A 23,518-nucleotide genomic window follows, 5' to 3' on the forward strand; every position below is an offset into this window, starting at 1 on the left:
CCTTCCTTCCTTCCTTCCTTCCTTTTTCTTTCTCTCACCCAACTTCTCTCTCTGTCTCTCTGTCTGTCTTGATCTCTGTCTTGGTCTCTCTCTCACCCCCCTCCCCCGACACCTTCAAGTAAGGGTCTTCTTTAAAAGAAAATTAAAAGCTCTCCGGAAAATTGTGTGGCTCTTATTATGATGTCCTCTTGGTCACATCATGTGGTGTCTGACCCAGGTATACTGGATCCAAAGCAAAGTCCATCCCTGTACACATTGGGGCCACTCCCCGGCTTGGTTGGGATTTCCTCTCACATTGTAGAGTCATCAGTTCAGATTTGTGCTCAAGAACATGTAGACAAGGGAAATGTTGGGGCAGAAGGGCAACATTTGATAGGATTGAACATGTAATTGACAATTAAGGTGAAGAAAAGAAAAGCAGTGCAGGAGAAACAAGTTTGAGAAAATCCCGAAAAAATAAAACTAGGAAGACGTGTTGCCCAAATAAAAGCGGAATAAAATGGCATGATTTTAGGCAATTGGTAGAAAGACATTCATTTGACACTGATTCTGAGGAAATTCTCCTTTGAGTAGGCTAGGTAATAGGATAGTGAACTCATAAGAAAGAAAGTTAAGGCATAACTGAGACTGGCTTGAGTGATCTTGATACAGTGATGGTGATGTGCATGCTCTTTATTGCTTTTACGTTTTAGAATCCTCATAGGTAAAATTGGAAGCTTCGATTGTATTTGTCAGAGGGGATAAGCTAACATCCCAGGAAATACAATGAAGCAGTGAGAGGTAAAAAGGAGTAGAAAGCTAGAGGAATATGTAGGAGAGCAAATATCTTCACCTAACTGATAGAGACGCTTAAGAGACAGTGTCTTAAATCAGAAGTTGAGATTCTGCCAGCTGTAGTGATCCATGTCTATAATCTCAGCTACTTGGGAGATTAAGGCACACTGATGATGGATTTAAAGGCTGTCTTGATCCTTAAATGAGAGTCTGTCTTGAAAACAAAATATAAGCAAAAGGGCTAGGGGTATAGTTCACATAAATAACGGAGCAAGTATGAGGTCCTGGGTCCAATCTTTACTACCACATACAAAAAAAAATAGGGTTGGAAAAATATTATCTAAAGTTCCTATCTTTTTAGAGAGGAAGAAAAGAAAATCAGAGAAAAGAGGGGTTAAAACTTGAGCTAATCTTTAGTTATCACTCTCAGGATAAATATTGTTATATAAATATTATATAGCAAGGATAAATAAACAAATTGGGAGCAAAACATGTTAAAGATATAAGGGTAATTATCAAGTGGAGTAACTACAAAACATTATTGCTGAGGAATAATACCGGAGTGCAGAGAGGATAAAGGAGAATTGTTGCTTTGCATTTTCTTTATCATATCCTCTCTCATCAGCTCGTATTACACATGGCAAAGTAGAAAAATGAATGTTACCAGCACCCTTCTATTCATCTCAGAAATAATGTGAACGAACAATAACTAATGCCGTCATTAGCAATTTGGAGGCACCACCTATTTAAATACCTTGTATTTTAAAATAAACCTCACAGCAAGAATCAATTCCTCTGACATTTCCTAGGCTTTGTGGAGATTTGTCTAATTTAAGGAATTCACCCCATTCTCCCATCTTCATTTAAGTCTTTGTACCCAATTAGTGTTATGCCAGCATGTCTTTTAATCTCTTTTTTTTTAACTCTTCTAATTCTCTGTACGCAGGTCTCATTTTAATTTTCAATGAAAGTATCTGATTTTTCAGATGCTTAAGCACATCAGCTTCTTCAAAATGTTCTTTCCAGGGGTGCTGTCTTGTTTCCAGCAATAGCCAACATGTACTGGCCATACTCTTGAAAAATGACAATCATTGGTGTGTATAGGATCTGCAATGGATCTGCTTACGTCTTAGAGATATTTGTTAGTTCTTCCTAATAAAAACTCAGCCTATTTGAAAAATGACAATTTCCAACTCATCAAATGGGTCGACTACTTTTCAAATTCTAATGTAAGTGGTAGTAGTGAATGGCTCACCATAGACAGCCAATGTGAGAGGTCAATTCAAGTTCCAGGTATAAGAGGTGCTTCATGTTTTGTTTGAGGGAAGTTGAGCTTAAAGGAGGGGGGTAGATAAAGGGAGAGAGGAAGGGTGGGCAGTTACACCATATACACCAATGTATAGATGTGAAAATGGAACCAGATATAGATGTGAAAATGGAACCAGATAATTTGAAGGAAAGGTTGGGGTTGGCAGAGGTGGGGGAAGAGAACGACCGAAGGGGTAACACTGATTAAGATACATTGTACTCATAAATTGTTGAGTTGAAACTCCACTTAAACTATTCAAAGATGATGTAATTTGATATATATATATATATATATATATATAATGGAATTCTATGCTTCTATCAGAAAGAATGATACTGCCTCATTTGTTTTTTTTTAATTTTTATTTATTTTTTTATTGTGAAAATACTGTACAAAGGGGTTACAATTACATGGGCAAGATAATGAGGATACTGCCTCATTTGTAAGGAAATGGAAAGACCTGGGAAAAATCCTATTAAGTGAAGTAAGCCAGACCCAAAGAAACATAGGTCCCATGGTTTCCCTGATTTGTAATAATTAGTATGTGTCTAAGATATTCCTAGCAGATGAACAGAGTAGCTTAATAGCTATATACACATGGTCATGTAAGATGATGTTAAGCAAAATGAACTCCAAGACATGGACATAGAGGTTTTTCTTTGTTGTTGTTGTTGTTGTTAATTTACTATGTGATTTCTTGTCCCCCCCCCGCACCCCCACCACTATGGTTTATCCTCTGTTGTTACTGTATTTGGTTTTGGTAGCCTGGGTATGATATATACACTTCCCTAAATTAGGAAAGGGAAGGGGAACAATAAAATGGTGAAATAAAGGACAAAAAGGGAACCAATACAACAGCCATTCTCACAAGACAATATGTTGGAAAATGATCTGTACAACTAGGGAGAATGGGGTTGGGAGAGGGAAAATGGGAGAAAAATGAGTCAGGAGGGTAACAAGTTTGACAAGAAATGTACTTGCTGCCTTACTTATATAACTGTAGCCCCTTTGTACATCTCCTTGACAATAAGATAAATAAATACATAGGAAGAAAGAGGGAAAGAAAGAAAGAAAGAAAGAAAGGAAGGAAGGAAGGAAGGAAGGAAGGAAGGAAGGAAGAAAGGAAGGGAGGGAGGGAAAGAAAGAAAAGAAAGGATGGAAGGAAAGAAAGGATGGAAGGAAGGAAAGAAGGAAGAAAGAAGGAAGAAAAAAAGAAAGAAAAAAAGAGAAAAACTTGAAAAACAATTTAAAAAGAGGTACTTCACTAGAGAGGCTTTACAAACAATAACGAACCTGACCAAAAGCCAGACTGCTTTTTCTCTTAGTACATTGCAACTCTAAACAATGCAAGTGTCGAAATGTTCCTCATGAAAGGGGGTCATCAGCATTGTCCTTCCCTGTTCTTCAGTCAACCACCTTAACCTCTGCTAGATGTCTGGAATAGCATTTCAAACCTGAGAGTCTGTGATGTGGTAGAACATCTTTCTGACACTTTCTTTTCCATGTTAGGGATAATAACTACTGCATCTGCCTATCTGGTTTCTTAAATTTTGTTTGATTTGGTTTGGATTGCTAGGCAGGAGCTCTACAGATTGAACCATAACTCCAGCCTTCTGTTTGATCATATTTGAAGAATGTATGTAACATAAATTGAAACAGGAAAGTTCTGATTCCTATATATCACCTTCATAGCTTTTTCCTTAAATACGTGCAGATATAATACTAAGAATGCTTAAGAAATGAATTTTAAAATTGCCATTTGTTGTCTCATTGTATGTCCCATGTCTGTATTCTGCAAATATACATGGAATCAGAAAATTCTGGACTAGACAATGCAGAATATGCACTCAGGGCTTTGTTCATTTATTTGAAGTCCACTTATTTTCTAAGAGTCCACTTTTCACAATACAGTATACACAGGTTAATAAAGCAAAGGGCTTCCTTGAAGTGTTTGTCAAAAGGAACCTGAAAAACTACAAGCTCATCCATTATTTATATATTAACTAAGATATATATTCAGTATCCTCCTGAGAGTATTATCAAAAAAAGAATCGGGTTTTGCATAGGGCTCTTTGCTAAAGCATCAAATGAAATACCTTGTCAAAAATTGCTCCTTGCTATAAACAAAGTTTTAAAACATAGAGTCTGTTATTAACAACATATCGTTGGAACACAGGAAAAAAGGGGGTCATGGGAGCACCCCAAGCAAAAGTGGAGCATATTCAAAAGTCTGAAAGCTGCATTTTGTGCTAACATATATTGGTAATTTATTATCACTAGCATATGACAGGCAAATTTCATACTAGACATTCACATATGCTTTTTATTCATTCCCCTTCTGAATCAGACTCCTCATGGACACATTGACAAAGCTGTTAAAAATAAAGCATGTACAACTCCAGTCATAAAAGTAATTAAACCATACCTGAGAATACACTGAGAATCCTTTCTTTAGAGAGTGGAAAGTCCTCAGTCCATAAAGGAGCAAGTGGGTCATTGGGCTTCCCTGTGGTATCTTATCTACTGTCTTGTGGTTATGGGGGTCATGTGAACTCTAAAGTTACTACTAATTGCCAGTTAATGCTATGCATACAAAAGTCAGATGTGACAGTGTCACACCAAAGAATTTGCAAGGATCCCTGTGGAACCTTTGCATTTTGGAAATACTGGCACTAGAACTACAGAACTCTCCTTAAGTAATACATACGTTCTTCTTCCTTTTGAAACTCATTTATTTCCCCTTCAGATCCATGGGCATAAGCATTTAGTATCTTTTTGTTTTTGTTTTGTCGGTCTGAGGCTTGAACTCTAGGACTGGGCGCTGTCCCTCAGTTCAAGGCTAGCGCTCTACCACTTCAGCCACAGCGCCACTTCCAGTTTTCTAGTGGTTCATTTGAGATAAGAGTTTCATGGACTTTCCTGCCCTGGCTGGCTTTGCACTGTGATCCTCAGATCTCAGCCTTCTGAGTAGCTAGAATTAGAGGTGTGAGACACCAGTGCCCAGCTTTTAATATTAATTTTTGAGTGTGCACACCATTCTTTTGATACATGCTCTGGGGACAGCAGCTACTAAAAGTAGAATACATGGAAACAAGTTTCTCTTGAGTATTCCAGGGCCAAATTTTTACTGCTGAATTTTAAATACAGGGCTGTATTCAGGTTGTACAACATGGGAGAACAAATAGAGACACCTCACTTGGTCCACACATCTGTATCTTGATTAACACAGTGCCATATAGTTGTTGCCTCACTCTAGGGTAATGGTCCTAAATTCAGATCAATTTCTCTTATTTGATATTTGGGTCATCGTGTTGGTAATCTAAGATACCTAAAACAGGACTTGGAACATGAAAGAAAAGAAAAAAGGAACAGAGGGTAAAGAAAAGGAAAAGACGTGGTGGCAGGATGGAGATATGGATATCACAGAAGGAAAAATAATCAGCACCTCCGATGTGCCAGATGTTAGGCTTATTTATGTAACTTTATTGGGTCTTCCCAAAGACTAAGTCAAAACTAACATGATTTCCATTGACATTGGCTCATGTTCTACTCATGTAATTTTCAACACATGTGTTTACATATATATAACAATAGTCTCAGGGCCTTCTCATGAGCATAGTAAGTATGTTTCCCATTTAAGATGAAAATAATTTAGACTTTCTCCTATGTTATTCAGGAGACTGTTTCTATCCTGCTGGACTAAAGTCCAAAAAGAGAGCAAAAGAGGCCCAGACTACCAACCTCCTTGTTAAATCTACAAGGTGGATGATAATATCTATTTAAGAAGCTTTTCCCAAATCAAGTTAGATTTTAAACACACAAAGAAGAGAATGTGGTTAATTAAAGAGTGAGGATCATGTATAGCACAGTGCCAGTGCTTAGGAAATGTAAAATAATAGAGGTGTGTTGTCCAATATATTTCTTACTTAAAAGGGACTAAAATAACTTCTCTTTAAATGTATCCCTGAGTTTGGATTGTATTAGTCATGCTGCTAATTATAGCCTATAGAGCTGGGCACCGGTGACTCATGCTTATAATCCCAACTACTCAGGAGGCTGAGGTTTGAGGACCACGGTTCTAAGCTGGCTGGAGCAGAAAAGTCCCTGTGAGGTGCTTTTCTTCAATTAGCCATTCATAAACCAGTAGTGGTGCTGTAGTTCAATTGGTAGAGCTCTATCCTTGAGCACAAAGAGGTTCAAGGACAGAGTCCAAACCCTGAGTTCAAGCCCCACAACTGACAAAAAAGACAAAAAAATATAGTCTATAAATGTGTGACATTAAAAAAGGTCTAAGAAATGGTTTGGGTTGCACAATCATGAATGTACCTGTTTTGTATATGAGAGATGCACAGAAGATATTTGATAATTTGTGATTTTAAGTGAAAGTATTGTGGATTGATAGACACCTTCAACATGGTAAAACATCACCAGCTCTTCACATACACTTGCTGCCTATATTTGGTTATTTGAACAGGTCTTACTATGTAGCCCAGGTCTAACACAAACTTGCAATTTCCTTGCCTCAGCCTCATGAGTGCTGGGGTTAAAGACACGTATCACCTTGCTGGGTTCTTGTTTTCATAATTATCATTAGAGATACCATTTCTATCTATCTGTTTAAGGTTGTATGTAAAGGGAAAAGAGAAATTAAGAATACATTGGAACTTGTTTGGTAAATGCCTAAACTTTTTCTTAAGTTCCCAGCCTAAGGTGTTAAATAGTTTTAATAGGTGGGGAAATTTTCAGTGATACCAAAAGGTAAGAAAATCTAATATAAGTTTTATATGTTGAAACATGCAGGAAGTTGTCCTAGGGACTTCAATTTAATCCTGCTTTATTTATTGAATGAAAGTGAATGTTTTATATATATCATAAAATATAATGATGTTGTTAACATAGACTCATACACAATTATCTTCTGTTTTTAAATGAATAAAATTATTTTTCTTCTTCTCCCTTTCAAGAAAATGCTGATAATGTCAGAGGGGAATACATTAATAGGTATAATAAATAAATAAATAAATATATATATGTATACTTAAAAACTTGAAGGTTCAAAGTAAGTAGAACGAATAATTTATGATGCTGATCAAAACTAAGACAATTAAATATGCCTGTACTCTTTCCAGTTAGATATAAACTAACTACTTAATAAAATTAAACAACATTCTTTTGCCCTACTACTAAGACTAGAAATACTAGAGAAGGTACTAACCTCACCTGTCTTTGATAAGGAAATTCCCACTGCAGTCGCTGCCTTTATTAATTCCACATACATTCATAATTAAGCTTCTCCAGTGCTGATAAAATTACACTGAATCAGATTATATCAAGAATCACAAACCCAATCTAGTCTCACAGCTGTAAGTACATTCATACATGAGTATATTATGAACTTTTGAGCTCCCTTAATCTGAATATATTTTCAAGACTCAGTTCCCTACTGTGAATTAACTTCTATTTCTATGCCACTAGCAAGTAGGAATAAGAAGCTTAAGAAATATTCCATGAACAGTAACTTGAGTCTGATGAATGGGAAGGGTGGGATGAGTAAATCCGCGTTAGTTCTTCATTGTACAGGACTGTCCCCAGCATCCCCAGTGATGCTCACTCACTAAATAACAAAGACGGCTTTCTCTCTGAATGACTACTGGCCCTGTACTCCTCCCCTACCCACCATATGCACAGCCTTAGGAAAATAGTGGTATTTAATTCTATAGAAAATTCAGCTCTATGTATGCCACAGTTGATGTTCTGTTTTAGAGACACAAGCTCATAGAAAATTTTCAATGAAAATAGCTTCAAAAAAGATGCTTTAATTTATGGTTTATATCAGGCAAAGTTTCTCAAACCTATCATTCAAAAATGCTTGCATGTGTCAGTTACTTGACTAAAATATATTTTATGAAAATTATACTGTAGATATTAAAAATTGTTCAAATGACCATATTTATGTTTCTCCTATCATAGAAAAGCACACATGGCTGCATAATAATATGGTTATTATAACCTCACAATGGTTATTAGATATTATAACCTCACAATAAGGTTATAAATTGGGAACCTGGGGTATTGAGAGCTTTAGGAATACACCTAGTATGAGGTGGAATCAAGGCTGGCATTCAGGTAGGAATTCTGGCAGCTTAGACTCCACATTCTTCACTTCTATGCTTTTCTGCCTCCTAGCTGTCCAGGCCAGAATTGTCTCTTTACACTGTGGGCTTCAAGGATGCACCTATTCATAATCTGACTCTGTTGGATGTTAAATATGGGACCATATATATAAACAATGCTTAAGTATATAGAAGCAACACCTAAATGCATTATGCATGATACGTGATACATGATTGTGACTATATTTCCAAATGTGTAATATAGGGATATAATATTTGTCTAGTGTTTCTTTAAAAAATTAAAAAGAAGACTGTTAGAGGTTACGTGCCTCAAGATGGAATATAACAATAGCACGTCTCAAGCATTCTTTTCAAAGTTTCATCTCAAGTCTCTGCAAATGCTTCTCATTTGGGGAGAAATATAGGACCAGTGAGTGAGTATATTCAACAACCCTGTATGGATGTACTCCCATCTAGAGGATACGAACACATAGATATAATATGTAGGATTTCTTCAAGTAATAAGAGATGTTTAAAATCTATAAATTAAAAATCATGTCAACTATTAAACAAAGATTGTTGTGGTGCATAAGATGTTTATACAAAAGCTACAAAACTTTGTACAAATATAAGATGTTGAGATGATGTTGAAGATGGAACATGAAGTCTTAAAACTTAGACTTCCAAATCTAAATTATAGAAATTACAAAGTGCAAACATTTAAGTAGGGGTCATAAGCATAATTTAGTTCCATGTCTCCATTGTTTTAAAAAGAAAAGTTTTGAATTAGAACAAAAAATTAAACCATTAAAGAACTTGGTCTTTTGTTTGCATTTGTAGACAGATAGCTTGATAGAGATGCTTATTTTTTAGGGTTAATAGCCACTGATGGTTTCAAGGTTTTCAATGGAATAGAAATGATAATTTGCATAAAAACAAATGTAATTCATAGAGTATCACAACTGATAAAATTATATTGAAGTATTTGTTTCTGAATAGTATTTTCTGACAAAAGAAAGATATGGTGTTGGTTCTAATTTTTTTAAAAAAATTATTGATATTTAAAGGTGATGTATAGAGGGGTTACAATTACACGAAAGTCAGGTAATGAGTACATTTCCTTTCCAACAGTGCCTTCCCTTCCCTCACTCTCTCTCACTCCCTTCCTCCTGTATACACCCATGACTTGTACAGTTCACATTCATCAGTGTCCAGTGAGCTCCACTGCTGCACTTTTTCACCCTTTTCCCTAGGAGTTCTGTACCCTCTCTCCACTCTCCTGAAGATACGCATGCAGATACACCATACATAAAGAAAAGAAGACAGAATCATCAAAAATTAAAATTAAAAAAGATATCTCTTGTTCCCATATCTGGGAGTTCATTTCTATGTATATCTTATTTCATATAAATACGAAGAGGCATGTAGGGATTATGCCTTTGTGTTTCCCTCTTTTGGTCTCACTGTGTATAAGAACAAATGTTGAAAGATAATGCTGCTGTTGATTGTGTGATTGATTGATTAGTGGACCAAGTAGCACACTCAATCTATGAAGTAAAATGACTATAATTTCTAGAAGTGTGGAGTCTAGTGGAAACAATAACTCATGAGTTTATCTGTAAAGAGTACAGAGAAAGTGACCTATCTGCATACGCCTGTAGCTGTGTAGGAAGACTTAGGAAGGAAGGGGACTGGTGGGTGAGCTGACCTGCACGGAGAGGACCTGTAGGTGGGAATGGGTGAGTTCTAAGGACTCTGTGAGGAGTTCAACAGGATCTGGACAAAAATGAGGTGGAATGAAACTTCTAGTGAGGCAAAGACAAGTCTTGTTAGGAAGGAAGTTTGGGTGATTGTCTAGGGGTCTACCCTCTACTCTACATGCAAGATGACTAAGGAAGTGAATGTCCTGATTATATTTTCATTCTCAAAATAGTAGTTTGATGTCTGAGTGAAAAACACAGTTGAGGTAGTTATGAATTTTTGAAGACAGAGTTGAGGGTGACATGGTGAAACAGATCAGAACTCCCAACATTTTGGTGGTTGAGAGAGTAGGATCTCAACTTTCAGTTCTAGGCTAGGGTAAATAGGGTACATAGGGACATATTGTTGGAAGGAAGGAAGGGAAGGAGGGAAGGAAGGAAGGAAGAAGGAAGGAAGGAAGGAAGGAGGGAGGGAGGGAGGCAAAGGAAGGAAAGAAAGAATGGAGGGAAGGAGGAAAGGGAGTAGAAGGGAGGAGAAAGAGAAGAAGGGAGAGAAGAGGGAAGAAAGTAGAAGAGGAGATAGGGGCGGGCCTAGGAGGAGAGTGGAAGGGAGGGGGGATGGGAGGAGAAAAGTCGTCAAGGGCAGGACAGGGGAAAGGGAGGAGTCCAAATATAAAGAAGTGGAAGAAAAAGGCAACAGGGTTGTGGTAGAGCTCAGTTGTAGATTTCTTACCTGGTATTTATGAGGCTCTGGGTTCAATCTTCAAGGGGAAAGAAAAACCAAAGGAAGCAAGGAGTGTTGATATTCTGAATAGAGGAGCTATAGATAAAGGCAGAGGAGCAGATCACTTGGAAGTATATTGAAAAGAAGATGGTAGTGGAGCCTGGGGGCAATTATTCTACTTTTCTATGCCTCTGTCTTCACATACATTGAAAACACAAGGAGTGTTAAGCTGTATCTTTTGAATTTCTATCTCTTCCACAGGGACATATGTACTCTAGGCTTTCGTTGCACTTCTGATTTAATTAAGATACTTATTAGAAAGCAGGGGACCACACAGACTGGGGGAAGATAAAGCACATCTTAGTGTCACTTTTGTTCGTTCCCCTGGTATCTAGTTCCCACACAAAGCAATTAGCTGCTGCTGGCATCATCCACACAGGGCGTAATCTCCTGATCTGAGAGTATGCCTGAATAATAATATGTCAGTGTTCCTTTATAATTGATGTGTCTATCACTTAGAATCTATGCACACTTATTCAAAAAGAATTTCCATGTCTCTACACCCACAGGCATTCATTCTCCTATTGTAGTTGCCCTACCCTGAATGTATGTTTTTTTATTTATTTATTGGTCATTGTCTCCAATTAAAATGTTTTATGCAGAGAAGCCTAATTTTGTTCAGTACTGTATTTCTGTTGATTAGCATAAACCTGGGATATCATAATTGTTCAGAAAATGTGTTACATTAGGAGGTGAATGGATGGATGAAGATATTTTTATCTAAGATATGCATAGTCAGAAGACATCTTAAAAACAAGTTGCATCTGCCAATAGAGCCCCTTTTCATTCATTCAGACCTCCAGAACCCCTAAGTAAATTAACTACTATACACCATTTTCTTAGAATAAACCCCTTTAAAGTATATGCTCTGGTGCTTGTGGTTGCCGGCAAAAAGGGAGAAAAACACTTTCTAAATACTACCTATGTTTAAAATCACATTGAATTATATTCTTCTCACTAGGCACCATTAATTTCAGAGAATATGCCTTTGTATATATTTTAAAATCTACACCCAAGTGCTTTTCTTTTCAACATGTACTAAGGCTTGCTGTAGAAAAAAAAAAAAACGACATTAAGTTAGGGGAATTTGGCAGAATGATTGGATTAAGGAAAAGAGAATTAATTATTCATGCCAGCAGTATCCTAAAAAATGCAGAGTGGTTATCAGGAACACACATAATTACAAGTAATGCTATTACTTTTTAATAATGAAGCTACAGCTAAGGTTAATTAATATTTTAATAAAAGTAAAATTTTGTTCTTGCAAGATACAAAATGTATTTTGCTAGCGCTAAATTTTTTTGTGGAAATGTGTGTGGACTCTGTTTACATTTTTCAAACAAATAGTATTCATATTTCATGACTAGCTCCTCAGCCTCCAGAAGGCAACAGCAGTGTCCAAGATATGAAATACTGTTTTCTTTCTTGAACATTAATTGGGTTCCTTTCCTGAAAACTCCACCGGGAATCACATGCCATTGACTTTAATAGGATGTCTCATGCATGAAGTATATGTGTCATGGCAACCTGTCACTGACGTTATTTTAACGAGAGTTAACCAATACTGAGAGTCCCTTGAGTAGATATGCTACCTCTTCTCTGAAAACTTCACCCTGGATCCTCAGAATTGCTCCATTACATTCTTCTCGTATTTACTGATGCTGCCTCAGTCTCCAATTTCTCCCTAAGAGTTCCAAACTGGAGTCCCTTCCCTAAAAATCCAGAATCTCTCAAAATACTATTCTCTCCCTTTTCTCAAGAATTTTTGAAGTGAGATTAAAAAGAAAATGGAAAGGCTGTGCATTTACTTAAAACAAAATACCAGAATTAGTTTCTGTTTTATATGTAAATTATAGGGTATAGTATTTATATTATTCTTTTGAAGTATAATATACAGGCTAACAAAAGCCTTGTTCAAGAAAATTTAAATACTAAAACACAATGAGGGCTGGGAAAGGGGCTCAGTGGTAGAGCGCTTGCCTTGCATGCATGAGGCCCTGGGTTTGATTCCTCAGCATCACATAAGCAAAAAGAAAAAAGCCGGAACTGGCACTGTGGCTCAAGTGGTAGAGCGCTAGCCTTGAGCTGAAGAGCTGAGGGACAGCGCCCAGGCCCAGAGTTCAGGCCCCATGACCGGACTTCCAAAAAAAAAAATATGATGCTTTTGAGGCCAAACAAGGGGAACTATCAGTAATCATCTAGGAACATACAGAGACTATATCTAGGCCACCAGAAATGGCCTACACCATGAAAAAGTGAGGGGTAAAAATCTAGACTTTGGTAAATAATGGTGAGAAGACCTAATTAAAAGCATGAACACATGAATCAATTACATATTATAGCTGAGAACAAGTCATCTATTTAATGACCCAGTTATTACAGAGAAGCAACGGGGCTAGATGAAGGGAAGACTAACTTGTGCAACAGGCCAAGGCAGTTGCTTGTATTCTAAGTAGAAACGGGTCTCTTACTAATCTACTGTTTCCATTATACTTTCTTCCAGATAAAAATCACTAGAGATCTGAATTTTCTACCACATATATATAGCTAATAAAATAATCTTGAAAGAAGGACAGAGAAGATAGCTAAATGAGTGACAAAGTATTTTACCGAAGAAATATGGCAATCTTTCCATGCACACTGGTTGAAGGTCTGATAAGTTGATGTTAGGGAAATGAACTCTAAGATATGTATTCAAATGTTTCTTTTTCTTTCATGTGATTGTTTCTAACACATTTATAAGATGATTTCTTTGTTGCTTAGTATGTCCTTCCCCCCACCGTATAACCCCTGCTTTCACTGTATTTGATGTCCGTACAATTTGTGGAGGGGAAGGGAAAAACAAATCGTTTAAATAGGGACACAGGTGGACCCATTGCAACAATGAGATGTACAAGTCGTTATGTTGGAAATGAACTTTACAACTTTGGTGGTGGGGGGGAGGATGGGAAGGGATGGGAATGGGAAACAAAGATGGAAGCTACAATGCTTGATAAGAAATGTACTCATTATCTTGCCCATGTAATTGTAACCCCTCTGTACAGTATTTTCACAATAAAAAAATAAAATAAAAATAAAAAAATAAAATAGAATTAAAAGTAAGTGATCCAGTTGCTGGTGGCTCACATCTATAATCCTAGTAGTCAGGCTGCTAAGATCTGAGAATATCAGTTTGGAGTCAACCTGGGAAGAGACATATGAGGAACTCTTATCTCCAAATAACCAACAAAATGCCAGAAGTGGAGGTGTGGCTCAAGTTGTAGGTTGTCTGCCCTAAGCAAAAAAAGCCTACCAAGATACAAAGCTGTGAGATCAAGGTCCCAAGGGGAGGAGGATGTGGGGAAGAAGGAGGCGGGAGGAGGGAGAAGAGGGGGAGGAAAGGGTGGGGGAGAGAGGAGGGGGAGGAGAGAATGAGAACTCAGGAGGCTGCAATCTGGAGTATTAAAGATTGATGTCAGTACACTTTATTAGACATTACTAGACTTCATCTCCAAACTAACTATTCCTGGCTAGGATATAGCCCAAGTGGTAGAGCATTAGCCTAGCAATGTGAAGACTATGAATTCAAACCCCAGAACTGCAATAAGAAAGCACACAAATACAGCCTTTTGCCCATTTACATAAAGACATTCATGCCACAAAGATACTGCTAGATTCTTCAGAAGAAGACAGAACACCAAGCAGCTAAAAAAAAATCTCCCATGATATTCCTTGCTCAACAAAGCTCTCAACATTCCAAAAACTCTACGCTATCATTTATTTTTTTCCAAATATTTTCTTTCTGAGAATAGCCTTTGGGAAAATGTCTTCTAAGAAGATAACTACAGGTCTTAAGGAAACATTTAAAAATTAAATACTCGAAATAAAATGTCTTAAAATTTTTCTGCATATCATGTGAAATACTGTAAATATTGTCACTTACACAAACAAGAAGCCATTCAGTCAGAAAGCTAATGAAGGTTCCCACTATTCCATTTTTGTAAGTCATTAGCTTTCCAAAGTAAACTTCAATCTGAAGATCATCATCTTTTAGAGGAGAGAAGCATCTGTTTGTTTTTAAACCACTTTCACTCATCAGGAGGAACAGAGGTAGAATCTTACAGGAGATATTTTGATAAATGCTCTTGTATTTTCTGACTCAGAAAACTGAAATACATGTCTCACTTATTCCTGGCCCTGCAAGATAGCTGAACAAACTTTAGCTCATCTACTTAAAATGAATCCAATTTAATTCTGCTTGACCAAAAAAATCTGCTTTCATAGTTCTAAACATGCAATCAACCCAAAAGGACATTGATTGCCATCGTAGCTTAAGTGGTTCTGTGTTATCCATGAAAAAAAATCATACTCTGATTGAACCAACAGTCTAGTTACAGCTTTTGTGACAATAGAACAACCCTACCTGTGGATGAGGTTCAAAGGACAGATGCAGCATTTGATTTGTAAAGAACTTACAGACTTGCAACTAGTCCTGCGTATCACTCTCATATTTACACTTCCTGGATGTGGAGCCATTCTAACAAAGAAATACTTAAAGTTGTACATATACCAGTAATTTCTGTATATTTAGGGGGGGGCAATTGAAAATGAATTTTGAGGTAAGAAAAAAAGGTAACAAATTATTCTATTACTCATGAATAAATTTATTTTCTTTCCTCCTTGGTGTTCTTCTATAGAAGTGCATTGCTTAGAGAAAATCATGGTGTGAGGCCAGCCATGGACAAAAGTGATAGTCTACTGGAAAAATGGGGATATATAACTCTCAATCTGTAGAACACTTGAACCTCAATAGGACTTTAATTCAACCCCCAATACTGCCCCCCAACCACTATTGCCAGAATTGAATATTTGAAAGATATTAATTAATTAATTTGAAATTAATTAATTAGTTAATTTGAAATATATTAATTAATTCAAACAATCTGCTTGTTGTAATTGGCCTATGAAAATGCAAACATTTAAAATAACTTTATAAATAAACCCAGTAATACTTAATTTAAGTCAATATCTCTTCAAATGAACCAAGTAATCACTAATTGATTATATCATTTGGTTCTATAAACGACTGCTATCTTTACACACAGAATAGGCTTATAGTTGGAAAGACTTTTCACTGGTAATTAACAAGAAGTTAACTATTTTCTTTATCATCAATTAAAGTTACAAAGGGAATTATTTTTATCTCTGAGTATCTAGGTATTTACCCTTTCAATGAAACATTTATTTTGTACATTTAAAAATCTATCTCATTTCTTTTGTTTCTTTTGTATGTTCTTCCCCCACAGTATAACCCCTGTTTTCACTGTGTCTGATTCCTGTGTCCTGCATCTTGTATATACATTTTTATAATTTGGGGAGGGGAAGGGATATAACAAAAGGCTTAAATTAGGATACAGGTTGACCCATTGTAACAATGAGTTGTACAAGACACTATGTTGAAAATGAACTTTACAACTTTGGGGGGGAAGGAAGAAATGGGAAAGGGGGGAAGAAAAGGAAGGGTGGAAAAAAAAAAAAGAAGAAGGTAAAAAGCCCCAAAACAAAAGGAACCAATAACCCAACGAAGGTAACGGAAACCCCCCGGAAAAGAATTCCAACAAAAAAAAAAAAAAGGAAAAAAAACTATCTCATTAAGTAGCAAATAATAATTGTTAAAATACATTAAAAATGCCAATGACTCTTTCCTTATTTCAGAATATATCTGATTTATATAGGAGTTTTGGCAACCACAATTTCATTAACAATGAAATAATATTACTAAGTAAAAATCTGATTATTTAAAATTATTTTCACAGACACATTTCCAACCTTGAATTTATTTGAATGCACTCTTAAGCAGTATTTCATGTAAAGGGAATAGTCTGTTCATTTCTTTTCTCTGGATCAGATTTACTTGAGCCACTTGCTTATCATTAACTCTACTGGAAGTTAATCACAACAATATGAAATCATTAACAAAGTCCTAGGAAAGAATATCAAGCAGAGATATTGGGCAAATATCACAGGTTTTTATCCAAGTGATTATTACCATACTACCAGCAAGCTCATAAATCTAAACAAAATGGAAAATCCACATGATGCTGACCCAGCTAAGGACCAGTCCGTGAGGGTAGGAATTTTTGTTGTCAACAGATTACCAGGTCTAGAACACTGTCTGACATGTGTAGACAGTAACCAGTAAGTATATATTGCTTAATTGCCTGCAGTCAAACACAAATAGAAAAAGTAATAAAGGAAAAGAAATATATTAAAGGAAAATAAGTGCATATAAATGTATAATATGCAATACAGCCCTGTGCCACACTTAGGAATCTGCATGGTTTACAGATTTTTGGTCTTTTCTTCTAGGAAAGTTTTTTTCTTCTTCTCTTCTGTCCCTATCATTTCATCCTACTCAAAATAAAAATAAAAACTATTTGCTTTTTTGTGGGGGAGGGGTCAGGGAAATGTATGTTAATTAGTAGATAAGGGGCTGATATAAATAAAACTTGATTTCTATTACTTTTCAAACCTTATAGTCTTTTTCAAATCAATTTTAAAAATAATTTAAAAATAATTAGTGTTACCTCACTCTTTGAAAATGCAGTGTTCTAGAAAAGCAAAGATCATGTATTTGGAAAAGCTTCAGGTGTTACCTACTAAAGACATTTACTACTGACAGCAAAATAAAACAATCGAGTCCGGACCAAGAAATACGCAATTTAAAAATAATTATCCACTGAGTATGTGCAAAGGCCATAAATATCATTAGAGATCTAACAGTGTTTAATAGTCTTTCCACAGTCTTTTATCTTTGCATTTTCCGATGGAATATCAAGAAGTAAATGAGTATGTAATTTTTAGAAAGCAATAAAATAGGTGTGTCTTCATTGTATGAATTGATTTACAAATGTATGTTACATTTTTAAAATTTTGTCTTCCAAAAAGTTTTGATATAATACTTAACATGCTCATTAAAGTGAATTCTAAGTGAGAACAATTAGTCACATCTCATATAAAATATCTTAACTCAAGAGGTAAGTAATATACTTTATATATTTGTGTTTGATAAAGTAATGGCGAGTTTTCTTCATAAATATCAAGAAAATACACCCATTCTTCAACAAACAGCCACATGCCTACCAGTTTAAAAATTTCAGACTTCCAAACACAATAGAATTGTTCCAAATGATACTTCTTTAGGATTAAATTTACTTTCATTTTATTTTGAAGAAGTATTGACAATAACAAGCAAATCCCTTTGACTATTTAACTATTTACTTACTCGTTCATCAAACTTAAAAAAATGAAAGTTCTATGTCATTAGCAGATAGTCTTCCAAAGCCTGGGCTGGTCCACAGTCTCTGAATCAAACTAACAGCTAACCAATCAACATAAAGCCTTTTTAATCAACAAACCTCTAATCAACAACACATATACATTTCCTCACCCACTGAATCCATTGCATTAAGCAAGTCTCAAAGGAAGCCAGAGGACGGAAAACAAGCCATGCCAGCTAAAATCCCACTTTCCCATACAAAAACCCAAAGGGAAGAATCAAAGGCACAGGTTTACCTGGCTAATGGGTTCTTTCGTGGGAGGCTTTCCTCTTCTAGCTGTGCTGGTAGCCAAGGTGGTGGTGGTCTCCATGATTGAGGTGGACATCTCAGACTGCATGGCAGTGGCTGTCGACTCAGTTGTCATAGAGGAAGGCACTTCACCAACCAGTCTCACATTTCCCACTATGGCGATGTTGGCATCGTTTTCGGCTGCCATATTCAGAACCTTCAAGCCATTGTAGTAAAGCCCAGAGAGCTGGCCCTGGAAAGGCTGGCCCTGTTCTTTCCCGCCAATTATTATGGTTGCTTGGCTATTGAAGATTGTGAGCTGACGCCCTGTAAAAATAACATTACATACATGCAAAAATGTTGATTGTGAACACTACATTCTACAAAAGATGATAAAACAGATCTTTCATGGGGTGGATAATGAGAGCAATAAACTATAAGAGAGACGTTTGGCTCATAATTCATTGCTTATAAATGAAGTGTCCATGAAATGCATAGTTACTGGCAAATACTTGTAAATTCTCAACTTATTGTAAATGTCGTGCTTTTGCTAAAAGACCAATCAAAGATAGTACAAATCAATTTTTAGTAGATCCCCTTTCTTTTTTCTTCCAAGATCATATATTAGTGGTCTCTTAAGTCTTTTTAAATTTAAAAAGTGTGACATAGTTAACGTTTCAAGTATTTGTCATCCTGAAAATACCTCTGACAGAAACTCATCTATAGAAACTGAAGTCTAATTTTAAATTTTATGATAAATTTTTCATAATTCTCAAAATGTCCACATGTGTCTATATTCTAGTCTTTAGAATGTTTATCTTTTTGATGGCATTGTTATTTCAATTATTTGATTTTTTTTTCCGGCAATCACACTGAAAAGAAATGCATGGTTTATACTGAGCATGTCAGAGACAAAAAACAAAATTCCAAAATATTTTTTTCTGATTGGCTTTCAGCAAGTCTATCAAAATAAAATAAAATGAAAAAAGAAAAAGAAATAGCTTTAGATGTAAAAAGCGGCTTCAGGAATGATACACAAACCAATGGAGAAATTATGGCACATTTCCATCAAACAGCAATCCTTAGAAACAGTACCATGGTCATCAAATTGAGTATCCAGTTTTAGCAGATTTCTCTCTGCTCATAAAAAGCATGCACACAACTTTAAGTTCAGTTTTAATTAGGGCTGGTTCCCTTGAAGGTTGCAAACGTTAAAGGGACTTCATTTTGACTGGCAATCCATATTGCCCACTATTTAAGATTCCTAGAGTTTAAACAAAGAGTTGTTGTTTGGTTGTTTTTTGTTTTCAGGACCATAATAAAGATATCAGAACTACATGTATTTTAGTTAATAATTTAGAGGCTAGAATATGGAATATAATCTATGAATGATTTATCATTTTGGGTTAATGCTTGCTGTGAGTACCTTCATAGATTGAGTTAGTGGATTATATTTAACAGTCCCTTTAACCTTAAGTTAACTGGGTAAGATTATTAAACCGCTGATACGTCTAAAATGTATAGAAATTATTATACAAGGTATGCAAATATTACTAGCTACATTTTACTGTTTTAAATTTGTTTTTAATTTAGTTTTACGGAAAATTTATTTTTTATGTTTATTAGTGTTACAATGAAGTACTACTTGGTTATGTTCAAATTATTTTTTTATTTGAAGTTTTAATCAATGTTTTTTACCTTTGTCGAGTAGCCATTCATCAACTACTCGACCAAGTCGATATGGAATTCGCTGTCTAGCAATCGCCAGGCGCTCGTTATCATTGTTTCCTTTAAAGTTTAAAGAGACATTTCATTGGTTAAAATCTGTAAGGTCAAAGGTTAAAAGTTAATACTTAAAGCTTGAGCTATACAGTTGCCACATGATTTTTTGAAATTTGGAATTTTAAAAAGTTCTACCTAGAACACTTCATGTTTCAGACTTGTCATTCATTCATTTATTTTATTTTAGCAAACAAAATTATTCCTAAGTTAATTGAAAATTAGAAATCTGCATTTGAGCTAGGTTATTAAACTTATGTTATAGACAGACCCAAACAACCAATTTAAACAGCATAGAATAGCTTTACAAAAAAAATGACCATTGACCTCTGGGTTTTGTCTTTTTGATGTTTCTTATTAACTAGTTAAGCATGTTCAGCTGTAACAGGTTTAAGTTTTCAAAATACATTCAACCTCTTATTCCAGATTAGTAATTTATGAACACCAAATTTCACACCACTTTTGGCACACACAGAAGCATCAGCAATAGGCTCACATGCTTTATTTCCTATTGAAAAAACATATTTCCTCATTCATTTCTTTTAAGTAAACCACAAAGTCCAAATAGTTCTCCTGTGTTCTATACAAATTGGTTTATCAATCACATGGACATCACAAGAGATTTCATTTTGCATCATCCAAATATGTGTTAGGAACAGGCTTTGACAAAAGTGACTTTGTACACTCTTCAGTGTCAGGTGAAGGCTGATACTATTATGTTGAAGCATGGAATATTCGATTAAAATTATATGTATATTTTATACTCTCTAATATCTGCTTTTCTTTTATTAAGTTGTTCTACAAAATGTATGATTGCTTAAGGTACAAATACATGGCATAAAGAATGGTCCTATTCATAGATCTAAACTAAATGAAAGCTTCATTTCTTTGAATAAAAGCAGTCTACTAGAAACATTATTTAGTTTGACCTTGAATAATGCTGCCAAATACATGAGAGTTTTTCTTGATCTATAAATCATTTAGGAAGAATCTGGGCTGACATCTCAGGGTACAATTGTGTACATTGCAAGGAGAGACTTTCTATTCTATGAAAATTAATGAAATTTTGAGCCAAGACATTTTGGCAATTGCTTCAATGAGGAGGAAGAGGTGAAGGAAATCTTATATGACAATACTACCCACATAAAGAGATTGGTGTCTTTTGTTATGAAAAGCATAGAGTATGTTTCTTTTCTCGGAGTCACAATACTTTATTAGTTGCTTTCACTTTTTTAATGCTCTACTTATCAAAATAAATATAGCCTAATATTGGTCCTACCCTTTTGGAGAAATACAAATGTCTTTTAGGCTTTATCAATTAGTCATTCTGATGGTAATATTTCACACACTAGTATTTAATCTAAAATGTAGCTATCAAAGTTAAACAAAATACGAACAATAAAAACATTGTATTGTGTAGTCACTTAAGTAGTGTAAAATTGTATGTTATAAAGTGGGAATATATTTGGATGAACTGATAACTTTTTAAAATGATACAAATCATTTAAAAAACTTCCAACTTGGTTGTCATTACAAAATTGTTCTCTTTTGTGTGCCTGAATATGTATATTTTGAAAATATGCTAACAAGTGTAATGTTGGTTATTTTAGGGAAGTGTGATTATTGTAGAATTATGTGTTTTTGTCTTATGTATGATTTATATAATGACTCCAATGTATATGCATAATTTCTTTAATCAAAAATGCATATCCTTTCTGTGGACTTCTTTGTTACACAATATTCACACCCATTTATTTGGGTGTACATTTCCTGTCAGCCTTATGATTAGTTGGGCCCCCATGCTATTTTTCATGCCAGGGTGTTCCCATCATCAAGAATGACCCACTTTTCTCCCAGATGCCATCCAAAGTCTTCTTGCCTAATTCATGTCACAGTCCTTAACAGGATTTCCTGAATCTTTCTAAATAAATCCCACCCACTTTCTACAGACCAATCAATGACTAATCATACCACTAACATACAATTCATCTAATTGCCTTCAAGGAAAAATATTTCATACTTTTAATTAGGTGTTGGAGGAAATCTATGATCTTTCCAACTTTACCTCCATCTCCTGACCATCACTGACTTGCTCTTCTGTTTTGAACCCCAGGAAACTCCCTCCAATTCTTTGAATGCTCTTCTTTCTCTTCTCTGGGACTTGTAGCTACTTTTATTGGAGGGGTTTTCTTTGCTCCTACCTCAACCCTATTTTTTCTAAGCTAACTATGACTTTTATTAATGGCTGAAAATTGCTTGCTCAGGAGCTATATACCTTGATCTCTTCAATTTGGATTAAGGCATCAGCCTAATCTAGAAGATTCCAGTGGCTCTTGACACATTCCTGTTAGAAATAAGCATTAACTTTATAATGTGTACTCAATACACACACATACACACACACAACTTTTCTATTAAACTCGGATAAAACATCACACAAATGTCTATGAAATATCTGTAGACTGAAATAAGATATAAATCTTGTTTTCAGTTCTGATAGTTTCTGTAGCACCATTCATCTACATGACTTAAAGGGATACAGAGAATGTTGGAAAGCAAATGCTTGTGTTCAGAGCATAGACCACATATACTGAGCTTCCTTCTGGTTATGAAACCAAAACATTAAGAGTTTATTCTGTGAAATTGATGTGTAATCAGATGGTGTTTTCTACAATTAAATAGATGTCTAACTTCTAAATTCTTTATTCTTCTACTACAATGAAAAATGAATCATTTCAGTGGTGAAATTCTACACACAAAATGCCATTAACTAAATGGACACAGCTACATAACAAAGAGATGACAATGTAATTTTGTTTTGTTTTGTTGGGGGGCAAGTTGTACTTATGTTGACCTAGCTGGCCTTGGACTCCTGTGCTCAAGGGTTGTTGAGGCTACCACAGAAATGAGCCTCAATGCCTGGCTACTCCTATTACTCGGTACAAAATACTTTAAATGGTTTAGATTCACCCGGATTTATCTCATAATTTTTATTAGAATGTGGAAAATGAAGTGTAGAAACTGAACTATTATTTTAAGTAATTTCTCAAATTGCATTTCATTTCTTTAAAAATTTATTGTATTAAATACACTAAAACTGACCTACCCCTCAGACTGAAAATAATTCTTAATGAGCATAAAACATATACTAAGTATTGTGTGCTAAATATTTGCATATGTTTTTATCATCTGCTAAAATGCTGTTCATTAAATATAAGATCACAGAGATTAAAACTAGAAAACAAGAAATAATGCAAGTGTTTAAAACATTACAGCAATAATCAATGTCAAAATACTCACAATTTTGTATGATTTCATTAATTATATTCAGTTTTGCTATAGTATAGCTCTGGATCTTATGGACAATATAAAGGTCATAAACTTTCAATTTGATTGGCAAATATCAAAGACAAATATAAATTCAAATTTTATTTTTATTTATCTGTCTCTTGATTGATTGATCGATTTTAGTTGGTTTGGGGTCTAATAAAAGACACACTTGCAATTCTGCT

General features: G+C 35.2%; 1 protein-coding gene across 5 annotated transcripts in view; it reads right to left on the bottom strand.

Annotated features, from left to right (window-relative positions):
- Positions 1 to 23,518, bottom strand: part of Nrxn1 (neurexin 1) — a 1,024,002-nt gene that overhangs the window by 103,842 nt on the left and 896,642 nt on the right. For 4 of the 5 annotated variants that reach the window (XM_013018013.1, XM_013018014.1, XM_013018011.1 and 1 more), the window contains 2 exons: positions 19,926 to 20,015; positions 18,235 to 18,554 (listed from right to left, as the gene is read on the bottom strand). In XM_013018013.1, coding sequence (XP_012873467.1) covers positions 18,235 to 18,554; positions 19,926 to 20,015 — 410 coding nt within the window. The remainder of the gene's footprint in view (positions 1 to 18,234; positions 18,555 to 19,925; positions 20,016 to 23,518) is intronic. The other variant, XM_013018015.1, reaches the window with a different exon arrangement.

This window comes from Dipodomys ordii, unplaced genomic scaffold (genome assembly GCF_000151885.1).
Source record: "Dipodomys ordii isolate 6190 unplaced genomic scaffold, Dord_2.0 Scaffold37, whole genome shotgun sequence".
Classification (NCBI taxonomy): domain Eukaryota; kingdom Metazoa; phylum Chordata; class Mammalia; order Rodentia; family Heteromyidae; genus Dipodomys; species Dipodomys ordii.